This window comes from Myxocyprinus asiaticus, chromosome 12 (assembly GCF_019703515.2).
Source record: "Myxocyprinus asiaticus isolate MX2 ecotype Aquarium Trade chromosome 12, UBuf_Myxa_2, whole genome shotgun sequence".
Classification (NCBI taxonomy): Eukaryota; Metazoa; Chordata; class Actinopteri; order Cypriniformes; family Catostomidae; genus Myxocyprinus; species Myxocyprinus asiaticus.
The window spans coordinates 7,939,696-7,962,081 of NC_059355.1; the positions used below are offsets into that span (position 1 = coordinate 7,939,696).

The window sequence follows — 22,386 nt, forward strand, 5'->3', positions numbered from 1 at the left end:
TAAAACAGGAGAAAAATCCCATAAACTTAATTTGAAAAAGGGACCTGAGCAATATCTAGGAACAAGAATATTATAGAGACTGTGCTCTTTTGGCTTGAGCCTGTAAGGAACCATCTAGAAACAACCTAAACACCTTATCAAACACTTAGCTGCCACCTGGCAACCAATCACAGTACCCAAGCATCGCAAGTTTTGCACGGGCAAGCACCACTTATGTTTTCTTTTAAAAATATAAAAAGCTAGTCTGTATATATAGAAGTTACTGCTGACTCAGTTTTTTCCTGACTCTTTGGCTCCCTCTGCAGGCTCGCATCGCGAAACGTGACAGGAAGCTGGTAGACTTTGACAGTGCCAGGCATCACTTTGCGTCTATACAAAAAGGCAAGAAAAAGGACGAGGCCAAAATTGCCAAGGTACCAGTGGACCATTCAAGCTTGCTGTTGTCTTTAATACTTTTTTTGTTAACTAACCAACATAATGCTAAAACAATGAGTGTAATTTATGTATTACAGTCTATTTAAATGCTTGAGTAGGTGCATGTGTGTTTTTGCTCTTTAAACACTTTTTGAAAACACTCTCCTTTTTTAATTATCTTGCTTGATGAAATTTGTGCAAGCTAACAAAAGCACTTGTGTACGTTCGTCTTTGTTTTTTGTTTTTCTCTTTGCCCGTTTCACTGGATCTCTCTTCTTTTTTACCTGCATGTCTAGCCATTGGCTCTGGTGGAGAAGGCTGCTCCTGTTTGGGCTCAGGGAATAATCTCAGCCCATCAAATTGCTCAAACTAACCTCTCAAGAAACCAGGTGACTCACCTGTCACTCAACCCGTGAACCCTAACTTAAACTGCCTAACTCCGCCCACCTACTCACAGACCACACCCACTCACAGAAATGTGATGTCTTGTGGCTTCTTTATGTAGCATCATTGTTTCTCAGGTGTCTTTACTATATGTTTTTATGTATTAAAATGATATATGGACATAGTAAAAAAAATGAACAAATTGGAAAATTATCATAATTTTACTCAGCCTCATGTCTTTACTAACTCGTATGACTTTCTTTCTTCCATGAAAGAGGAGATATTTTGCTGAATATCCGAGCTAATCTTTTCCATACAGTGAACCGAGGCTTGTGAGAACCATTTGTTATTTTTATTGACTTGTAATGTAAATGTAAAAGTCAAAAGTGCGAATGAGATTTTAACAACTAAAAGTGGAAAATATTTAGCAAATAATTACTTACATTTAATTTTTTTCTCCATTCAAAGCTATTGTATGGCTTCAGAAGACTTCAGATGTAGCACAAAAGTCATATGGAGTAATTTTATGATACTTTTATTGAGCGTTGTTTTCAGTTATGGAGCTTTTCAGTTTAAATCACCCCCTGCTTTAATTTTATGGAAAAGAGCAGCTTGGACATTCTTCAAAAAAAAATATTTTGTGCTCCACAACAGAAAGAAAATCATTAGTTTGGAACTACGTGAGGGCGAGTAAACAATGACAAGATTTTCATTTGTGGATAAACAAACTGCTGTTTTACTGCAAATTTCAGTAGATAAAGAGTCCACTTGGTACAAAGATGGTTACATAGCTCTTTATATATAGTATATATTTTCATAAATGACAGTGTCTTTACCTTAATGACTGTGTGTGTTTAGGCTGAGGAAGAGTTGGGAAAAGCTCAAAAGGTATTTGAGGAGATTAATTACGATCTCCAGGAGGAACTTCCAACTCTGTGGAACAGGTAACAACCACCTCTTCATCTCACTCATCTCTCAAATATTCCTTCCCCAAGGAATAGTTCACTCAGAAATGAATATTCGGTCATTATTGACCCTCACGTCGACCCTCAAGACCCCAAGTCTTCTGAAGCCATATGATAGCTTTGTGTGATTAACAGGTAGAAATGAAAGTTGTTATTCACTGAAAATCTTCCCCTCCACTGCATCTCTCAAATCAAATATGCCACCTTAGATATGTTGCTTCAGGTTTGACGTCAATGCCGTTTGGTCATCAGACATGCAATAACCAATGAAGTTGGATGTCATTGATGTCCCACCTGCATCATAGGTGTCATATTTGATTTGAGAGCTATGGTGGAGGGGAAATTTCGGTCTGTTCATCACTCAAAGCTGTCGAACACTTGAAATATAGTGCAGTCACATGGACTACTTTTCAGATGCTTTGCTGGTGTTTTTTTGCCATTTTTGTAGCTTGACAACCATAGTCTTACAGAAAAGAACTGTGTTAAGATTCTTCAAAAATTCTCATATAGTGTGCCATGTGAAAAATAACATGTTTGGATTATTTTGGAATGACATGCAGGTGAGAAATTATGTCAGAATTTTCATTTGTGTTGAACTATCCCTTTAAGGTTCTTTGCAATCTTCATGTGTTGTATTTTATAAATTACAGTATGTGATTAGTAATGTTAAGTTTTCTCTCTCTTTCTCTCTCTGCACAGTCGTGTTGGCTTCTACGTTAACACATTCCAGAGTGTTGCTGGCCTGGAGGAAAAATTTCACAGGGAGATGGGCAAGGTGATCCAATATTAATAGATATAGACAGTATTAATATTGTCTAGTATTAAGAGACAATATTAAGAGAAACCATTGATATTAAAGAAATAGTTCACCCAAAAATGAAAATTCTCTCATCATTTACCTCCATGCCATTCCAGATGTAAAAGACTTTCTTTCTTCTGGAGAACACAAATGAAGTTTTTTAGCAGAATATCTCAGCATTGAAGGTCAATACAAAGAAAATGAATGGTGACCAAAACTTTGAAGCTCCAAAAACCACATAAAAGCAGAAAAAAATCATTAATACAACTCCAGTTGTTTAATCCATGTCTTCTTGCGCGATCTAATTGGTTTTGGATGAGAACAGACCAAAATGTAACTTCTTTTTCTCTGTACATTGCAGTCTCTAGGCACGATCATGATTTCAAGCTCGATTACACTTCCTAGTGCTTGACGCATGTGCAGAGCGCTAGATAGCGCTAGAAAATGTAATCGAGCTTGAAATCATGATCACCAAGGAGACTGAAGAAGGAGTTACATTTTGGTCTGTTCTCACCCAAAACTAACTGAATCTCTTCAGAAGACATGGATTTAACCACAGGAGTCTTAAAGATTACCTTTATGCTGCCTTTATGTGCTTTTTGGAGCTTCAAAGTTTTGGTCACCATTCATTTGCATTGACCTACAGAGCTGAAATATTCTTCTAAAAATTTTCGTTTGTGTTCCGCAGAAGAAAGAAAGTCATACACATCTGGGATGAAATGTGTGTAAATGATGAGAACATTTTTCATTTTTTCAACTATTACTTTAATATTGTTAGTGACTACAGTGTGTCCCACTTTAAATGAAAAAATTCCTCTCTCATTCACAGCTGAACCAGAATCTGTGTGATATTATGACCAAACTGGATGAGCAGCGTCTAGGCAAGTGAGTGCACTTATCTGGGATCTGATTTTCTTTTTAGAAACTTCTGGTTCTCTTTCTAACATTTGTTCGGTATCTCACTATGGGATTCGCCTCAGGCGGATCAGACACTGAAAGCAATGACACCACGTCTGTCAGCCGACAGACCAATTACAGCAGTGATAAGGGAGTCCCACCTCCCTATATAAGACACTGCCACAGGTCTCTTCTTCATTCTCGTTCTCTACCCCGTGAAGATTATTTTGAAGCTATCCTCAGTAGGACTCGCAAGGAGTGGTCGCTAAACAGTTCGTTAGACGAGCCATTCATGTACATCACAGAGCACGGCTTTTTCTTTTGCAAATATATTCACTGTCGAAGTGAACATACTTTTCTACTGTAATGATTTTGTTTCTATTGTTTCTTGCTGGAACAGCACAGCTGGGGCGATTTAATGGATAAAGTTTCCACCGATCTGCCTCTCCTCTTTGAATCAGTGGCCAAACTCTTCATCAACTGGCCACAGCAGGTGGGCCAGGGTGCAGAGAGAGACCTGTATGATGGTAAATGGCTGCCGTCTCGTGCTGCCCTGGTCAAACAATCAATTCCTGTCATCCCAGCGTGTGTCGCGGAGATGCGACGTTTTAGGACAAGCCGTTTTCTCATTCAGAGCCTGTTAAAGGTTTCTCTAAGCTGGATGTGCATGGGATGGATGATCTAGGGATGTCCAGCCCTTGTCTGTTCGAGGTATCGGTGGCAAATCACCTCCACCCTGATCGCCGGGCAGCCTTTTCATCCGCTCCCCCTTCATTGCCGGGGCGGATGGAGAGATTGTCGGCCTCTATTTATCAGAGATCTACCGATCTTCAGCCTTAGCCATAAGGGCTCTTAATGCCACTTTGCTCCTCTCAGCGTATCAAGCTGAGCTGATGGAGGAGATGGAGCAGCAAATTGGCACCGGGGCGCTGGACGCGGCATTGTGGGAAGAGATCTACATCATTGCGGATCTCAACCTGCACACTTCAAGGGAGCCATCCAGAGCTGCAGCCGCAGCATAGGTCTCGCTGTCGTGGGCAAACAGGCTTTTGCATGAAAACATGAGTGTGACAAAAAATAAAAGATTCTTTGTGCATCCAGGCAGAGTGGGCCGATGGCACAGCAATGTGTGAAAATAAACACAAAAATCTCTCAAATAATGTCCAATTTAGAGGCTGCAGCACCATCGGTGAGCAAGAGCTACAGCGGGCCCCTCTCTGTTCACGCAGAAAGTTGGCCCGCATGTGCAGTCCACCCCTGGGTTTTATCTACAATATAATGGGGTTATCGCCTGCAATTCGCTTTAAAACCACCTCTCTTCAACAAGGTGTTAATGTCAACAGTGGAGGGGGAGTGAGCTCTGATTTTGGAGGAAGAAGTAGTAAATTTGCTGAGAAAAAGAGCTTTAAGGATGGTGCCGGTGGAGGACAGCCGCCAGGGCTTTTACTCCAGGTATTTCGTCATCCCCAAGAGAGGGGGAGGTCTTCATCCCATTCTGGACTTGCGGAACCTCAACAAACACCTCAGAAGGTACAAATTCAAAATGCTCACGCTCAAACGCTCTCTCAATTTGTTCGTCCCAGAACCTGGATTATGTCAGTTGATATGAAAGATGCATATTTTCACACTGGTGTTTACCCATCACTCAGAAAATTCCTAAAGTTTGCTTATCAGGGAGTACCCTACTAATTTGATGGTGCCTTTCGGACTGTCATTAGCACCGAGTGTTCAGCAAGTGCTTAATTGTCTGTGACCAGTTTGTACGTGGAGTGAACTAAGGCATTGAGGAAGAGTAATCAGCTTTTTGTTTCTTGGGCTGATTCTCAAAAAGGCAGACCCATATCACGTCTGTGCCTGTCTCATTGGGTAGCGGAGGCTATTATATTAAGTTATAATAGTCTGGGGTTGCGATATCCAGAGGTCTTGAGAGCTCCTTCTACCAGAGGCATGGCTACCTCATGGGTGCTGTTTAAGGGCTTTTCAGTCCCGGACATTTGTGCAAATTGGGTGTCGCCTCACACTTTTGTCCGATTTTACAGACTGGATGTTACAGAGCCATCATTGGCTTATTCAGTCCTTGGTGTGAGTAGTCAATCTACCAATGTTTAAAAAATAAATAGCACAGTGAAAGCACAAGTGTGTTATTTGTTCTCCCCACCTAACCATTCTTTGCGAATTTGATTGGGTTAGTGTAGATTGGACACTACAAGTCAGTTGACTCTCTGCTTTGGGCAGCATTTCTGCAATACGAGTGTAACGTAGTCTCTGTAACGTAGGCTGGCAAGCAATGACAGGCAGGAACAGATGATGACAATGAAGTGTAGAACCCAAGTGCAGTTTATTACTTGAAGCGTGGTAAATCCAGAAACATGAATCCAAACAAACAGACTTGACTTGAATGACATAACATTAAACAAACATGTACATGGACATGACTTGACCCAAGTATGTCAACACAAACAAACCTACAAACAGGACTCCGGCTCGGCGGCCATGACGTGGGACTCTGGCTCGGCGGCCATGACGTGGGACTCCGGCTTGTTATCTGCCACCCCTACAGTGAAAGTTGAACCACTTATCTGCAGGGCAAGGTCGATATATTGAGCCAGATTGAAGGTACTCCAACTGCCAGGCATCCAGGAGTGCACCAGCTCATTCAAGCCTGCAAAAAAAAAAAGTGACAGAGGGCGATCTCACTGAAGCTTACCTCGTCTGCCAGGATGCAGAAGTCCTCCACGTAGTCTTCTATAGAATATTTTCCTTGACGTAGACGTATTAGTAGATCTGCTGGGTTCATTTTGGTGGTCAGGTATTCTGTAACATAGTCCCTGTAATGTAAGCTGGCAAGCAATGACAGGCAGGAACAGACGATGACGATGAAGTGTAGAACCCAAGTGCAGTTTATTACTGGAAGCGTGGTAAATCCAGAAACATGAATCCAAACAAAAAGGCTTAACTTGACTTGACTTGAATGACATAACATTAAACATGGACTTGACTTCACTTGACTTCACTTGACTTCACTTGACTTGAACTAAGTACGCCAACACAAACAAACCTACAAACAAGACCTGACCCAGATACAATGGAAACATGAGACTTAAATACATGGACATGGGAAACATAAACCATTGAACAAACAGAACTCTAAACAAGATAACAAGACAATGAGCATAAACCAATGACATGATAGAACCAAATAACAAGACCATGAACCAATGGGAAACAGACACAATGAACATGAGAGAAACAGGATGATCACATGACTTGACATGGAAACAGGGAATCACATGACATGGCAGGGAAACAGGAAATAACATGACATAGAACTACTTTTCAAAATAAAAGACATTAACACAAAACATGAACAAAAACACATCTAGACGTGACAACGAGAGTTGGCTATATCCCATAGTGAGATACCGAACTAATGTTAGAAAGAGAACTTTAGGTTACTCAGGTAATCCTGGTTCTCTGATAACAGGAGTGAGGTATCTCACCACACTTCCCTCCTTGCAGTTGCACAGAGAAGAGATATGCAGAGAATGAAGAAGGGACCTGTGGCAGTGTCTTATAAAGAGAGGTGGGGCTCCCTTATCACTGCTGTGATTGGTCTGTCGGCTGACAGATGTGGTGTCATTGCTTCCAGTGTCTGATTCGCCTGAGGCGAATCCCATATTGAGAGACCTCACTCATTTTATCAGAGAACATGGGTTACGTGAGTAACCTAAATTTCCTGTTGTTTAGCACAGTGGTTCTCAGCTGGTTTTGCTTTAGGACCCAGATTTTACATAGGAGTTCAAATGGTGACCCAGTATAGTACAAAAAAAATGGATTGCAGAAAAGTAAACAAAAATGTCCTCAAAACCATATTACGAATAATGATATAATATATAAAAAAATACTAAATAATTAAAATATGATTAATCTGAGCAGCAAATAATTCATGCACAAAACATCTTTAATATGGATTTTTTAAACTTATTTCATGTTGTCTGGGTCATATTTTATTTTACCTTGCATAGTTCATGGTTTTCGAGGATGTCATGTAACCTTTCAATGTTGGCATCTGCCTAATTACCTTATAGTTCACCCAAAAATGAAAATTCTCTCATCATTTACTCACCCTCATGCCATGCCAAATGTGTATGACTTTCTTTCATCTGCATATTCCAGCTCTGCAGGTCCATACAATGCAAGTGAATGGGTGCCAAAGATCACATAAGTCAATATGAAAGTAATTCATATGACTCCAGTGTTTAAATCCATGTCTTCAGAAGTGATATGATAGGTGTAGGTGAGAAACAGATCAATATTTAAGTTTTTTACTATAAATTCTCCTCATATTCTTCATTCATTTTGCCCCCCTACTGGACAGGGAGAAGAATTTCTAGCAAAAAAGGACTAAAATATTGATCTCATTCTCACCCACAACTATCATATCACCTCTGAAGATATGGATTAAAACCAATGAGTCATATGGACTACTTTCATGCTGCCTTTATGTGACTTTTGGACCTTCAAAGTTCTGGCTACCATTCACTTGCATTGTATGGACCTACTGAGCTGAAATATTATTCTAAAAATCTTAATTTGTGTTCAGCAGAAGAAAAGAAGTCATACACATCTGGGAAGTCATGAGGGTGAGTAAATGATGAGAGAACTTTAATTTTCGGGTCAACTATCCCTTTAAATGCCAGATGAATTTGCGCCAAAATACTGTAGAGTTTGATTGGATGCACAGCCTTTGATGTCATCTACAAAAACGTGAGAAGAGTTGTGTCCTCCCTTATTTTTTTTCTGATCAGAAATAGGCATGGTTATATGGTCAGTTGTATTTTATTATTTGCATTTAGCATTGTTTTCTCCCTGCTGTCTGTGACCTTATCAGAACAGACCTGAAACCTGCAAATTGAGAACCACTGATCTAGCACACAACTTTTGTTAAGTTGCTATTTTTCCTGTAAATTAAACCAACCCTCCCCCAAAAACCCACAGAAAAGTTGTCAAGACAGCCAGCACTGGGAAGAGGTAACAGCACAAACGTTTGCTGTATTCATTTTTCACAAGATGTGCTAACACTTGGTTGCTCCAGAAACTTACCACAAACTTATTTGAGCATGCTTGGGACAAAGTGCACATGCTGACAAGAAAAATAACTGCATGACTGGAATGTCTTTGATATGCAGTACGTGTGTGGAGTTGTATGGGAGTGATTTAAACACTGTCTGGCTGTAGTATTAACATTGTTCTGTGCTGCCAACTAGAGGTGCATTTCAGACAGGACACTCTTGGCAGTGCATGTACAGTGCAGTGTTCTGTTTCTTTAACTATCTATGTTTCCATGCAGTGAAGAAGCAGCCAACCACAATCTTTTAGAGTCTGGGTCTGACATCCCTAAATCACCATCAAAGGTAATATGTTATCATCCGTCTGCATGTTTGCCAAATTGTCTGTGCTTTTGGAGTGTGGCTTTGAATGTGTATGAAACTAAAGAAGCAGAAATACAAACAGGGCCCTCATTTTTGTTTGTTGATGTGCATTGCAATCTCTTAAATTATTAATTGATCTCAGTGGGTCTTATCGTGATAAAGGGAATATCAGTATTAATGTTAGTAATGGCAAGGGTTGCCAACTTTTTGTCACACGAATACAGGACGCTTGAGCCCCTTTGAACATTTTGTTGATTCAATACGGGGCATTTCGCCATCTGATCGGGGTCCCGCTCAAGCGTCTTCCTGCTGAAATAGTGGACAATAGGCTTCCCGTGTGGGACGTCTTCACTTCCGTCGAAATATGGGACATCCCGGCTAATACGGGACAGTTGGCAACCCTAGTAATGGCAGTGATCAGACAAAGTCTTTGTGCTTTAGTCTCAATGAGGTCACTAACTTTAAGCAGGCAATAGAGGTTTGATCTTGTCTTTGTTAAAGGGATAGTTCACCCGAGAATGAAAACTCTGTCATCATTTACTCAGCCTCACTCAAAGAAATCTTGAAAAATATTTTCACAGTTTTTTTTTTTTGTTTGTTTGTTTGTTTTTTTACTCTTTTTCTTTTTTTTTTTTTTCACTTAAAAAAATAACAGCAAACAGGTTTGAAATGACACAAGGATTAGTAAACAATGACAGAATTTTAATTTTTGGTAAACTTTTCCTTCAGAACAAACTTAAAGCATGTTACACAGAAAATCTAAATTGTGAGAAATGCTTATTTGGTGGTTTTGGTTTTGGAATTAAAATTTTTTTTTTTTTTTTAAATAAATAAAAAAATAAATTGCCTTTATTTATAGGACAGTGTGTAGACAGGAAACAAGGGTTGAGAGAGGGGGTGCGAGATCAGGACATGCCCAAGGTTGGACTCGATCCTGGATCCCCATGAGCAAACAGCTCTTAAAGGGATGGTTCACCCAAAAATTCTCTCATTATTTGCTCACCCTCATGCCATCCCAGATATGTATGACTTTCTTTCTTCTGCAGAACACAAACAAAGATTTTAGAAGAATATCTCAGCTCTGTAGGTCCATACAATGCAAATGAAGGGTGACCAAAACTTTGAAGCTCAAAAAAGCACATAAAGGCAGCATAAAAGTAATCCATATGACTCCGGTGGTTTAATTAATGTCTTCTATAGTGATCTGATCGGTTTTGGGTGAAAACAGACCAAAATATAACTCCTTTTTTCCTGTAAATCTTGCTATTGCAGTCTTTAGCTATGATCATCATGATTTCAAGTTTGATAACACTTCATAGTGCTTGACGCATGCGTAGAGCACTAGATGGTGCTAGGAAGTGTAATCGAGCTTGAAATCATGATCACCAAGGAGACTGATGATGTCAAGATTTATAGTGAAAAAGGTGTTACATTTTGGTCTGTTCTCATCCAAAACCAATTAGATTGTGCAAGAAGACATGGATTAAATCACTGGAGTCATATGTATTTTTGGAGCTTTTCGTTACCATTTACTTACATTGTGTGGACCTACAGTGCTGAAATATTCTTCTAAAAATCTTTATTTGTGTTCTGCAGAAGAAAGAAATTCATACACATCTGGGATGGCATGAGGGTGAGTAAATGATGAGAGAATTTTCATTTTTGGGTGAACTATTCCTTTAAATTTCCTGAGCATCTAAACAGCCCACTGAGTCACAGCTCTGATATGCATGTGTGTGTTTATGTGCGTGTTTTTGTGGCAGTCCAGAGAAGGACCGCCAGTCCCACGGCCCCCCAGGCCCGCTTCATCTCAGGAGGTGAAACAGGACAACATCATTAACCTGTTTGAGGATGCACTGGTGCCTGACATTAACCTTACAACCCCCTCACAGGTCAGAGGTCAAATTACCTCCCAGTCTCATCTAAGCACTCACACCTCTCCCTTCCTGTACACATCTCTCTTCTTCGCTCATTTCATTTAAACTTAAAGGGATAGTTCACCCAAAAATGAAAATTCTATCAGCATTTACTCACCCTCATGTCATTTTTGATTCAATGCAGTTGATAGCGACTCACTTTAAAGCTTCAAAAATGTAAAAGGACATCAAAATCTCATGTTTTGGGGGGGAGTCATGTGACGCTATGCGAGGGTTGGTCGCTTAAAGGCGAGCTCCACTTAAACTTTGCTGCAATTATCCATTTAAGCAATTTTAACCAGTGAGAACTGTAATAGTTTTGTTTGTTAAACTGTGCTGGGAGGACAGGATGCCGAAAAATCATCGGACTGTGGGGACATTAAAAAGCACTTACACTCTTACGCGTCGGATGCCTCTCAGGTTCAAGATGGCAAAGGTCCAGTTGATAGTGACAGCAGCAAGCTTTGTGATGTAGGTCGGGATATCTCGAACATTTTTGCAGCACTGACGAAAATCTCAACCGACATGGAGGACCTCGCAGAAATATGTCGAGCGATCACATCTATGGAGGCGAAACTTTCCACCCTGATCACAAGAATGGACGATCTTGAAAAACAGGTTCCCAAATATAATGGGAGTTAAGTTGATTCTGTGTGCATATGTTCTGTTTATTCAGTATTTCACATAAGAATCAATAAAAATGTTAATAGCAAAACAGAAAAAAGGTACCAAAATTAGCATTAAAGCAGTCGATGTGTATTGTGCATCATATTCCAAGTCTTTTGAAGGCATACGATAGGTTTTGATAAGAAACAACCCCAAAGTCATTATAGAACAATATGACAATATAGTGAGTTAATTATGAATTCTTATTTTTTGGGTGAACTATTCCCTTTACTCTCTTGATTGGTTGATTAAGAATCTTAAATTCTTCTGTGCGAGCCAGTCTTCCTCTGTACACTTGTCTAGCAAACCAGTGATCCATTAAATATTGTGTTCTCCAAACCACAAGTGTTTGCTGTAGCCTCTCCCAGTCAAGGTGGTGTATGTGTATCGTGTTGGTATGTGCACAACAGTTTAATGGTCCAGTGTTGGGTAATCTTCTGGATTTAGGTCCTGATGTTTTGCAAGCCTTCAGTGCTGCTCCAACCCACCAGGTGGGTGTCAGAGGACAGGAGAGTTCAAGACGGCAAGTCAGGGTTCAGGGTCAAGGAAATTCAAGATGCCACTTCAAATGCATGTTGCAAACTTGGGTATTGCTGTAGATTTACAACAATCCAGAGAGGACATTTCAGTGCATTTCCACATAATATGAGTAATTTTTTTGTGTATGACTGTGTGCTTTTTCTTTTTTAAAAGGAGTCATCCTTCCTCTTTGCAAAGATTTTTTGGGAACTGAAATGTCTTCATCTTGGTTCCACTACTCTCTCTTTGCATGTGATGCATGTTAAAGGTATAGTTCACCCGAAAAGGAAAATTCTCTCATCATTTACTCCCCCTCATGCCATCCCAGATGTGTGACTTTTTTTCTTCTGCTGAACACAAATGAAGAATAGTTCAGCTCTGTAGGTCCATTAAATGCAAGTGAATGGTAACCAGAACTTTGAAGGTAGTATAAAAGTAACTGATAAGACTCCAGTGGTTAAATCCACATCTTCTGAAGATATATGATAGGTGTGGGTGAGAAACAGATCAATATTTAAGTCGTTATTTAACTTTAAATCTACACTTTTAAATGCTGGTGTGGAAGTGACTTTCACTTTCACATTCAGCCACCTACTGGTTGGGGCTGGCCAAGGTGGAGATTGATAGTAAAAAAGGACTTAAATATTGATCTGTTTCTCAGCCGCACCTATCATATTGCTTCAGAAGAAATTGATTTAACCACTGGAGTTATATGGATTACTTTCATGCCTCCTTTATGACTAATTTTTGGACCTTCTGAGCTTCAAAGTTTTCCTTTGGTCACCATTTACTTACATTGTGAGGACCAACAGAGCTGAATTATTCTTCTAAAAATCTGGGATGGCATTAGGGTGAGTAAATGATGATTGAATTTTCATTTTTGGGTGAACTATCCCTTTAAAGAAATGAATATTATGTCATAATTTACTCACCCTCATGTTGTTCCTAACCGTATGACTTTCTTCTATGGAATACAAAAGGATATATTTTAAAGAATGTGCAATCTCTGGTTTACTCACTTTAAAGCTTAAAAAAGTGCCCAAAAGTGTCATAAAAGTAGTCCATGCGACTGAAGGCATACAGTAGGTTTTGGTGAGAAACAACCCTAAATTTAATTTATTTTACAGTGAAAACCTTGACTGAGCCTAACTGTTCTCTGTAATTATCTGTTTTCTTCATTCTCTCATGAATAGTGTTCCATTGTCCACTATGAGATCTCATAATTTCCCCTGAAACAGATGGTTCCCTCTCATGTTTATACAAGTGCTGAATACTGTTTGTAACATTATGAGTTACTGTTTAAGAGAGCTTTCTCCAGTACTTATTGTTGACATGGTGACAGACGTATAAACAGAATGTATCAGATGTATCACACTTACTCTTTCATTCTGTGCTGCCTAATGGAAGGGGGCTTCATGGGAATCATGCGAGGTAAGAAGTTGTTGCTGTGTTGGCTCAATTTTGATGGATGATAAGATCACTCCTGGCATAAATTGAGATTAGCCACGGTGGTCTGATTAATCGCGGCAACCCGTTTGATGCGTAAATTTACTGAGGGTCAACAAATTACAATCAAAGCAACAGTTTTAACTGTCATTGAAGAGCTGCCTGATGTGGTGCACAGTTATCCTTGAAGGTGCCCAAATAGATAGTTAATTTGGAGGTGGAAATCACAGCAGTCCATTACAACAGAAACCAGCTAAAAATGCCTTAAATTGAATATATACATTCATTTATATTCAGTATATGTGTAGTATGTATATATATATATATATATATATATATATATACACCAATCAGCCACAACATTAAAACCACCTGCCTAATATCATGTAGGTCCCCCTCATGCCTCCAAAACAGCTATGACCCGTCGAGGCATGGACTCCACAAGACCTCTGAAGGTGTTATGTGGTATCTGGCACGACGTAAGCAGCAGATCCTTTAAGTCCTGTTAGTTGCGCGGTGGGACCTCCATGGATCAGACTTGTTGGTCCAGCACATCCCATGATGCTCAATCAGATTGAGATCTGGGGAATTTGGAGGCCAACTCAACACCTTGAACACTTTGACATGTTCCTCAAACCATTCCTGAACAATTATTGCAGTGTGGCAGGGCACATTATCCTGCTGAAAGAGGCCACTGCCATCAGGGAATACAGTTTCCATGAAGGGTGTACGTCATCTGCAACAATCTTTAGGTAGGTGGTACGTGTCAAAGTAACATCCACATGAATGCCAGGACCCAAGGTTTCCCAGCAGAACATTGCCCAGAGCATCACACTGCCTCCGCCGGTCTGCCTTCTTCCCATGGTGAATCCTGCTACCATCTAATCCCCAAGTAAACGACGCAAATGCACCCGGCCATCCACATGATCTAAAATAAAACATGATTCATCAGACCAGGCCACCTTCTTCCATTGCTCCATGGTACAGTTCTTATGCTCACGTGCCCATTGTAGGCACAATCGTCAGTGGACAGGGTCAGCATGGGCACTCTTACCAGTCTGCGGCTATGCAGCCCCATACGCAGTAAGCTGTGATGCACTGAATGTTCTGACACCTTGCTATCATGGCAAGCATTAAGTTTTTCAGCAATTTGTGCTACAGTAGCTCTTCTGTGGGATCGGACCAGACAGGCTAGCCTTTGTTCCCCACGTGCATCAGTGAACCTTGGACGCTCATGATCCTGTCGCCGGTTCACCGGTTGTCTTTCTTTGGACCACTTTTGGTAGGTATTAACCACTGCATAATGGGAACACCCCACAAGACCTTCCGTTTTTGATACTGAACCAGTCGTCTAGCCATCACAATTTGGCCCTTGTCAAAGTCACTCAGATCCTTACGCTTGCCATTTTTCCTGCTTCCAAGACATGAAATTTAAGAACAGACTGTTCACTTGCTGCCTAATATATCCCACCCCTTGACAGGTGACATTGTAATGAGATAATAAATGTTATTCAGTTCACCTGTCAGTGGTTTTAATGTTGTGGCTGATCAGTCTATATATGCAGAATTTTATATATATACAGTTGAAGTCAGAAGTTTACATACACCTTAGCCAACTACATTTAAACTCAGTTTTCACAATTCCTGACATTTAATCGTAGAAAACATTCCCTTTCTTAGGTCAGTTAGGATCACTACTTTATTTTAAGAATGTGAAATGTCAGAATAATAGTAGAGAGAATGATTTATTTCAGCTTTTATTTTTTTCATCACATACCCAGTGGGTCAGAAGTTTACATACACTTTGTTAGTATTTGGTAGCATTGCCTTTCAATTGTTTAACTTGGGTCAAACGTTTTGGGTAGCCTTCCACAAGCTTCTCACAATAAGTTGCTGGAATTTTGGCCCATTCCTCCAGACAGAACTGGTGTAACTGAGTCAGGTTTGTAGGCCTCCTTGCTCGCACACGCTTTTTCAGTTCTGCCCACAAATTTTCTATCGGATTGAGGTCAGGGTTTTGTGATGGCCACTCCAGTACCTTGACTTTGTTGTCCTTAAGCCATTTTGCCACAACTTTGGAGGTATATTTGGGGTCACTGTCCATTTGGAAGACCCATTTGCGATGAGCTTTAACTTCCTGGCTGATGTCTTGAGATGATGCTTCAATATATCCACATATTTTTCCTTCCTCATGATGCCATCTATTTTGTGAAGTGCACCAGTTCCTCCTGCAGCAAAGCACCCCCACAACATGATGCTGCCACCCCTATGCTTCATGATTGGGATGGTGTTCCTCGGCTTGCAAGCCTCACCCTTTTTCCTCCAAACATAACGATGGTCATTATGGCCAAACAGTTCAATTTTTGTTTCATTAGACCAGAGGAAATTTCTCCAAAATGTAAGATCTTTGTCCCCATGTGCACTTGCAAACTGTAGTCTGGCTTTTTTATGGCAGTTTTGGAGCAGTGGCTTCTTCCTTGCTGAGCAGCCTTTCAGGTTATTTCTATATAGGACTCATTTTACTGTGGATATAGATACTTGTCTACCTGTTTCCTCCAGCATCTTCACAAGGGATTGATTTGCATTTTTCGCACCAAACTACGTTCATCTTTAGGAGACAGAATGCGTCTCCTTCCTGAGCGGTATGATGGGTGCGTGGTCCCATGGTGTTTATACTTGCGTACTATTGTTTGTACAGATGAATGTGGTACCTTCAGGCATTTGGAAATTGCTCCCAAGGATGAACCAGACTTGTGGAGGTCCACAGTTTTTTTTTTTTCTGAGCTCTTGGCTAATTTCTTTAGATTTTCCCATGATGTCAAGCAAAGAGGCACTGAGTTTGAAGGTAGGCCTTAAAATACATCCACAGGTACACCTCCAATTCAGTACACCTCCTATCAGAAGCTAATTGTCTAAAGGCTTGACATAATTTTCTGAAATTTTCCAAGCTGCTTAAAGGCACAGTTAACTTCTGACTGGAATTGTGATATAGTCAATTAAAAGTGAAACAATCTATCTCTAAACAATTGTTGGAAAAATTACTCGTGTCATGCACAAAGTAGTTGTCCTAAACGACTTGCCAAAACTATAGTTTGGTAATATTAAATCTGTGGAGTGGTTAAAAAATGAGTTTTAATGACTTCAACCTAATTGTATGTAAACTTCTGACTTCAACTGATGTATTCATTTGGTTTGTATTTGCATAGCAGAGTACATAATGTCACACAAATGGGGCGGTCTAGTGGTTAATTCAAACCCTGCATGGAGAGATCCAGGAAGGCACTTAACCCCTGATTGCTCCATGCTGATTGACCCTGTAATAAATGTACTATAAATTGCTTTGGATTAGGAATAGTAACAAATGAGCAAATGGGATCATCACAAATAAGTCTGTTAGATTAAATTGTTCAAAGCAATGATCAGATCTAGAGATAAAGTTAGAAACAACGGAACCATAACCTTTTGGGGCTCAGGATATAACTTGTAGGTAATGGGCCTTTTATGAAAGCAGAAATTATTTCTGTGTAAATTGTTTATAATTAGGGAAGGCCAAATTACACAAAATTAAATCATTAAGTAAATAATAAAATAAATCATTAAATACGTGATGAAATTGCAAAAACAATTTAAATCACTAATTAAATCAATAAAAGTATTTTTAGTTAATTTTAGCACTAGTTTGTGTTTATTTTAATTTTAGCATGATCTTTGGGTTGATTTTTCATTCAAGCATGAGCTTTGTGTCTTTCCATTTTAAGGATTATGGTTATCAGCACGTCACTTTAAAAAATTTAAATACAAGACATTTATTGATTTATTTTGAGATGGAATGATTTTATAGGTTTTTTTATTATTTCATTATGTATTAAATTATTTATTTATATATATACTGTAAATATGTATTTAATTACTGTTTATAATTTTGAATAATTTGGCCCTCCATACATAAGTTCATTTCATTACACAATTTGAAAATGTATGTAAGAATGGTTTAACAAGAAATTTGTTATGCTCATTTCATAGATAAGGCATAATATGTATGTAATTTTTTTATGTTAAAATACTTATTCAAGCCTATTATACAGAGACAATTACAAGTAAACTATTGGTTGGTTGATTTCCCCGACCAGCCCAGTGTTGAAACATTAACTCAACCAATGGCATTAATTTGAGGCGGGACTATCTGTTTGCCCAACCAACAGCAGTTCGGGAAATCTGTTTGAAAATAGTAATTTCTTTTTGCTTATTTATTAATAATTCCATTAGGTGGCACTAGTGGTGCACGAATTATGTATTTGAACACTAACTGACATCTCTTTCCCATCCCTGCCTTGATTAACTTCCTTTGACCCATGAACCTTTGGTGCTTCTTGCCCTTTTGTCCTGCCTTTTTTTCCCCCATTTTAATACCCAAAACCCTCAAATCTGCCCAATATCCAACAACAATCCTAGATGACCCCCTCCATCTTGCCCCAGCCTGAGCAAACCCCAGCTGCAGACCCATCTCAACAGTGGGAATCAGACGACGAAGCTCCTGCGCAGAATTACGGGCAGTCATATGAGACTACAAACTGGGATGATGAGGTCACACCTGCTGTGCAGCCATATGAACCACCCAGCTGGGATGAGCAGGAGAGTGCATCTGTACAGCCAGGCTGGGACTATGAAACCGCTTTGCCTGTAGAGTCTGAGTCTGCACAGCCAGACTGGGAAGATGGTGGTGTGGAGTGCTGGGGCGAGGATGGGTCCCAGGTAGGGAAAGAGCAGGATTCAGATGCAAACTGGGGCAGTGGCACTGCCCAGACTTTGGAGGCGGGGTCTGAGCAGCCTCAGTGGGAGGAGCTTCAAAGTGTAAGAGGAGCGAGAGTCTAGATGAATTCTGGGTGTATATGGGGAGTATTGTGGCAGGATAGGGATGGTGTAGAAGCAGATTTTGTTGCTCTGTGGGTCTATGTGATTGTAAGCTGTCAGTAACTACTGTACATAATTGTGGCTGAACGTTTCTTCATACTGCTGTTTTCCTGCATACCCTGCAGAAAAGATCAGATTAGACCAGCATGAATTCCCATGCTGGTCTAGGCTCGCTGGTGTTGGTGGAACAGTATCCCCTTGCTGCACATGCTAGTGACCAGCAATGCTGTCTTTTTGGCAGGGTATAACAGGTTTTCTTTGTTCTTCTGAGTTGCTCAGGTAAACTGACATAAACTGTTTGTCTTCATTATTTGTTTTTAGAATGGAGCTGAAACGGTGACAAATGGCTCATCAGAAGCAGAGCTCCCTCCCTCTGTACTGTTTAAGGTGAGTCGCGTTGGAAACCCAATACATAGCCTTGTTCCAAAACATTGTGAGCTACCATGCTGTCCACTGCTTCCAAGGCACCTAACCAAAATCGAAGTGACTCATTTGAAACGCTAGGCAGCACATAATTGCAACACTCCTCATATGAAACACACAGGAGACTCAGTTCATAATTGATTCCAATAGTGACTGACCAAAATCCTTTTAAGGCAAGTCAGTTCACTTGAAGGCCATCTTTTTTTATAAATTTTTTATGTAGGCAATCTACTTGAACGGGAAAAGACTCAAATTTCCAAAAGAAGATGTTTAAACAAAATGTGACCTGCGCCATTATCTTGAGTCCAGAATTACTGTACATTTTGAGTTATACTGTATATACAAAAGTACTGTACAAAGTCTCAGTTTTCTAGAGCTGTAAATATTATGTTTTGGCAAACATTTACTACAATATAAGCATTAAATGTTGGGTGTCATAAACTTTTGTTATTGAGAAAATAGGCTCTAGAGATTCGATACCATAGACATACTGAATAAAAAACGACATTCGTAATTTGAATTCCATGATAACATTGGCATTTTTGAAAGCTGAGACTTTGTTTTTGTTTTTTAAATCAAGTGGCGTAATTTTTCAAATCAGCAATAAAATTTGACAACAATGTTATCAAAGTTTGGAGTCAAAGTTAGCTTCTTTGGCTCTAATCATGCTAAAGAAAAAGGTATTTTTCAGGCTGGTCCAGCAAATTGTTGTGCACATTGAAAAGTAACAAACAGACAATGCCTCTATCATAAAGTCGATTGTCTTTTTTAATGAAATGGGGGACTCCCATTCCTACTGCAGCCAAAGTGAGTTTTATGATTTCTCTCATTCATTTTTCTCTATGATTAGTCCATCTCCTCCTCCTATACTGTCTTTAGTTTGATGTTAGCATGTTAGATAATAAAATAAGCCTAAAAAAATGTGGTATTTTTGATACTTTCCAGTATTGAATGTAATAGAAGTACATTTATAATCAGCATTCTCTCTATTGGCTTATCTATGAAGGAAATAGTGCTGCCTTTGAATTTGGCCAAAATAAGGCCTATTGTTGCTGCCTAATTTTTGGAACAGCCTCAGCTTCAGGAGAATGTCTTAAAATAATGCCTTAAACTGCTGTCTAGTTAGGCAGTTTGCCAGGTTTTGGAACAGAGCTTGTTTTACTTTAAAGATTCCTTTTTTATTTTATTTTTTTTTATTTAAGGCCAATACATTTTCTTTTCAGACAATAGTTTAAAACTGGTGCTATATACCTGTATATATATACAGTACATATGTGTCATGGTCCTGTCACTCTGTCAGTGTGCTTTTTTGTCTGACAGGACCATGGCATTATCATCCCATGTCTGTCTTGTGTTTTTGGTCGGTCTTGTTTCATGTCTGGAGCATGGTGTCTGGATCCTGACCCTTCTGTCTGGTGCGGCTTTGGTGTCGAATCCGGATACTCATGTTCCATGTCTTATCCTGTACTAGCGTGAGTGCACTGCGCTTGTCATCTTGGTGGCATGCACTTGCGTCAGTAATCTATGTCTGTCTCTCGCTACCGCGGGTTACACTCGCTTTGAGCTGTGCACCCGGTAGCGAGATGTCTTCACATTGTGCTGAGGTTCGGTCACTTCGGTCTGTGATTGCACGTGGCTTTGTTTTGTTTCTGTATCGCCATGTGTCTCTCTGTCTTACGTCATACCCCGCCTCCTTGTTTGCCCATTATTAGTTTATTAGTTACCCCTGCCCTGTCTTGTTAACCTGTTGATTTCTCTCCTTATTTTAGTCTCCTCATGTATGCTGTCCAGTACCAGTTCGTCTTGTGTGTCTTGTGTGCATTTAGTCGGTCCTGTGTGTTTGATCCGTTTTCCAGTCCAGCCCGTTTCCATACCCTCTGCCCTAGCCTGGACACCTTTTTCCCCTACGGGGTAGTTTATGTTTGTATTCCCCCTTGTGGGAGTTTTGGTTTGTTTTTGATTCATTTTTGTACTTAAATAAATTCCTTGTTTTTTGAATCTCTGCGCTTGGGTCCTCAGCCTCTCTGTTCCTGGCAAAATGTACTGTAGCTGTAAAGACAAATGTGATTGAATTCCAAGTGAGTATACAGGTGCATCTCAATAAATTAGAATGTCGTGGAAAAGTTAATTTATTTCAGTAATTCAACTCAAATTGTGAAACTCGTGTATTAAATAAATTCAATGCACACAGACTGAAGTAGTTTAAGTCTTTGGTTCTTTTAATTGTGACGATTTTGGCTCACATTTAACAAAAACCCACCAATTCACTATCTCAAAAAATTAGAATATGGTGACATGCCAATCAGCTAATCAACTCAAAACACCTGCAAAGTTTTCCTGAGCCTTCAAAATGGTCTCTCAGTTTGGTTCACTAGGCTACACAATCATGGGGAAGGCTGCTGATCTGACAGTTGTCCAGAAGACAATCATTGACACCCTTCACAAGGAGGGTAAGCCACAAACATTCATTGCCAAAGAAGCTGGCTGTTCACAGAGTGCTGTATCCAAGCATGTTAACAGAAAGTTGAGTGGAAGGAAAAAGTGTGGAAGAAAAAGATGCACAACCAACCGAGAGAACCGCAGCCTTATGATTGTCAAGCAAAATCGATTCAAGAATTTGGGTGAACTTCACAAGGAATGGACTGAGGCTGGGGTCAAGGCATCAAGAGCCACCACACACAGACGTGTCAAGGAATTTGGCTACAGTTGTCGTATTCCTCTTGTTAAGCCACTCCTGAACCACAGACAACGTCAGAGGCGTCTTACCTGGGCTAAGGAGAAGAAGAACTGGACTGTTGCCCAGTGGTCCAAAGTCCTCTTTTCAGATGAGAGCAAGTTTTGTATTTCATTTGGAAACCAAGGTCCTAGAGTCTGGAGGATGGGTGGAGAAGCTCATAGCCCAAGTTGCTTGAAGTCCAGTGTTAAGTTTCAAGACTGCCAAAAGCACCAAAAGTTGGTTAAATGACCATGGTGTTGGTGTGCTTGACTGGCCAGCAAACTCACCAGACCTGAACCCCATAGAGAATCTATGGGGTATTGTCAAGAGGAAAATGAGAAACAAGAGACCAAAAAATGCAGATGAGCTGAAGGCCACTGTCAAAGAAACCTGGGCTTCCATACCACCTCAGCAGTGCCACAAACTGATCACCTCCATGCCACGCCGAATTGAGGCAGTAATTAAAGCAAAAGGAGCCCCTACCAAGAATTGAGTACATATACAGTAATTGAACATACTTTCCAGAAGGCCAACAATTCACTAAAAATGTTTTTTTTTATTGGTCTTATGATGTATTCTAATTTTTTGAGATAGTGAATTGGTGGGTTTTTGTTAAATGTGAGCCAAAATCGTCACAATTAAAAGAACCAAAGACTTAAACTACTTCAGTTGAATTTCTGAAATAAATGAACTTTTCCACGACATTCTAATTTATTGAGATGCACCTGTATATTTGTATTGCCTCAAACTGGTTTAGACTAACATGGTGTTTTTTTTCTTGCAAGGTGAAAGCAATGCATGACTATGAAGCAACGGACAATGATGAACTTGGTCTGAAGGCCGGTGACATTGTGCTTGTTATTCCCTTTGACAATCCAGATGAACAGGTTAGCACTGG

The 22,386-nt window shown here is 39.9% G+C and overlaps 1 protein-coding gene across 6 annotated transcripts in view; it reads left to right on the forward strand.

Moving 5' to 3' along the window:
* Positions 1-22,386, forward strand: part of LOC127448829 (myc box-dependent-interacting protein 1-like) — a 51,553-nt gene that overhangs the window by 26,898 nt on the left and 2,269 nt on the right. For 2 of the 6 annotated variants that reach the window (XM_051711651.1, XM_051711654.1), the window contains 12 exons: positions 306-413; positions 711-803; positions 1,657-1,742; positions 2,463-2,538; positions 3,392-3,447; positions 8,458-8,490; positions 8,810-8,873; positions 10,655-10,783; positions 13,400-13,423; positions 17,891-18,289; positions 18,671-18,736; positions 22,274-22,375. In XM_051711651.1, coding sequence (XP_051567611.1) covers positions 306-413; positions 711-803; positions 1,657-1,742; positions 2,463-2,538; positions 3,392-3,447; positions 8,458-8,490; positions 8,810-8,873; positions 10,655-10,783; positions 13,400-13,423; positions 17,891-18,289; positions 18,671-18,736; positions 22,274-22,375 — 1,236 coding nt within the window. The remainder of the gene's footprint in view (positions 1-305; positions 414-710; positions 804-1,656; positions 1,743-2,462; positions 2,539-3,391; positions 3,448-8,457; positions 8,491-8,809; positions 8,874-10,654; positions 10,784-13,399; positions 13,424-17,890; positions 18,290-18,670; positions 18,737-22,273; positions 22,376-22,386) is intronic. The other 4 variants (XM_051711655.1, XM_051711657.1, XM_051711656.1 and 1 more) reach the window with 3 other exon arrangements.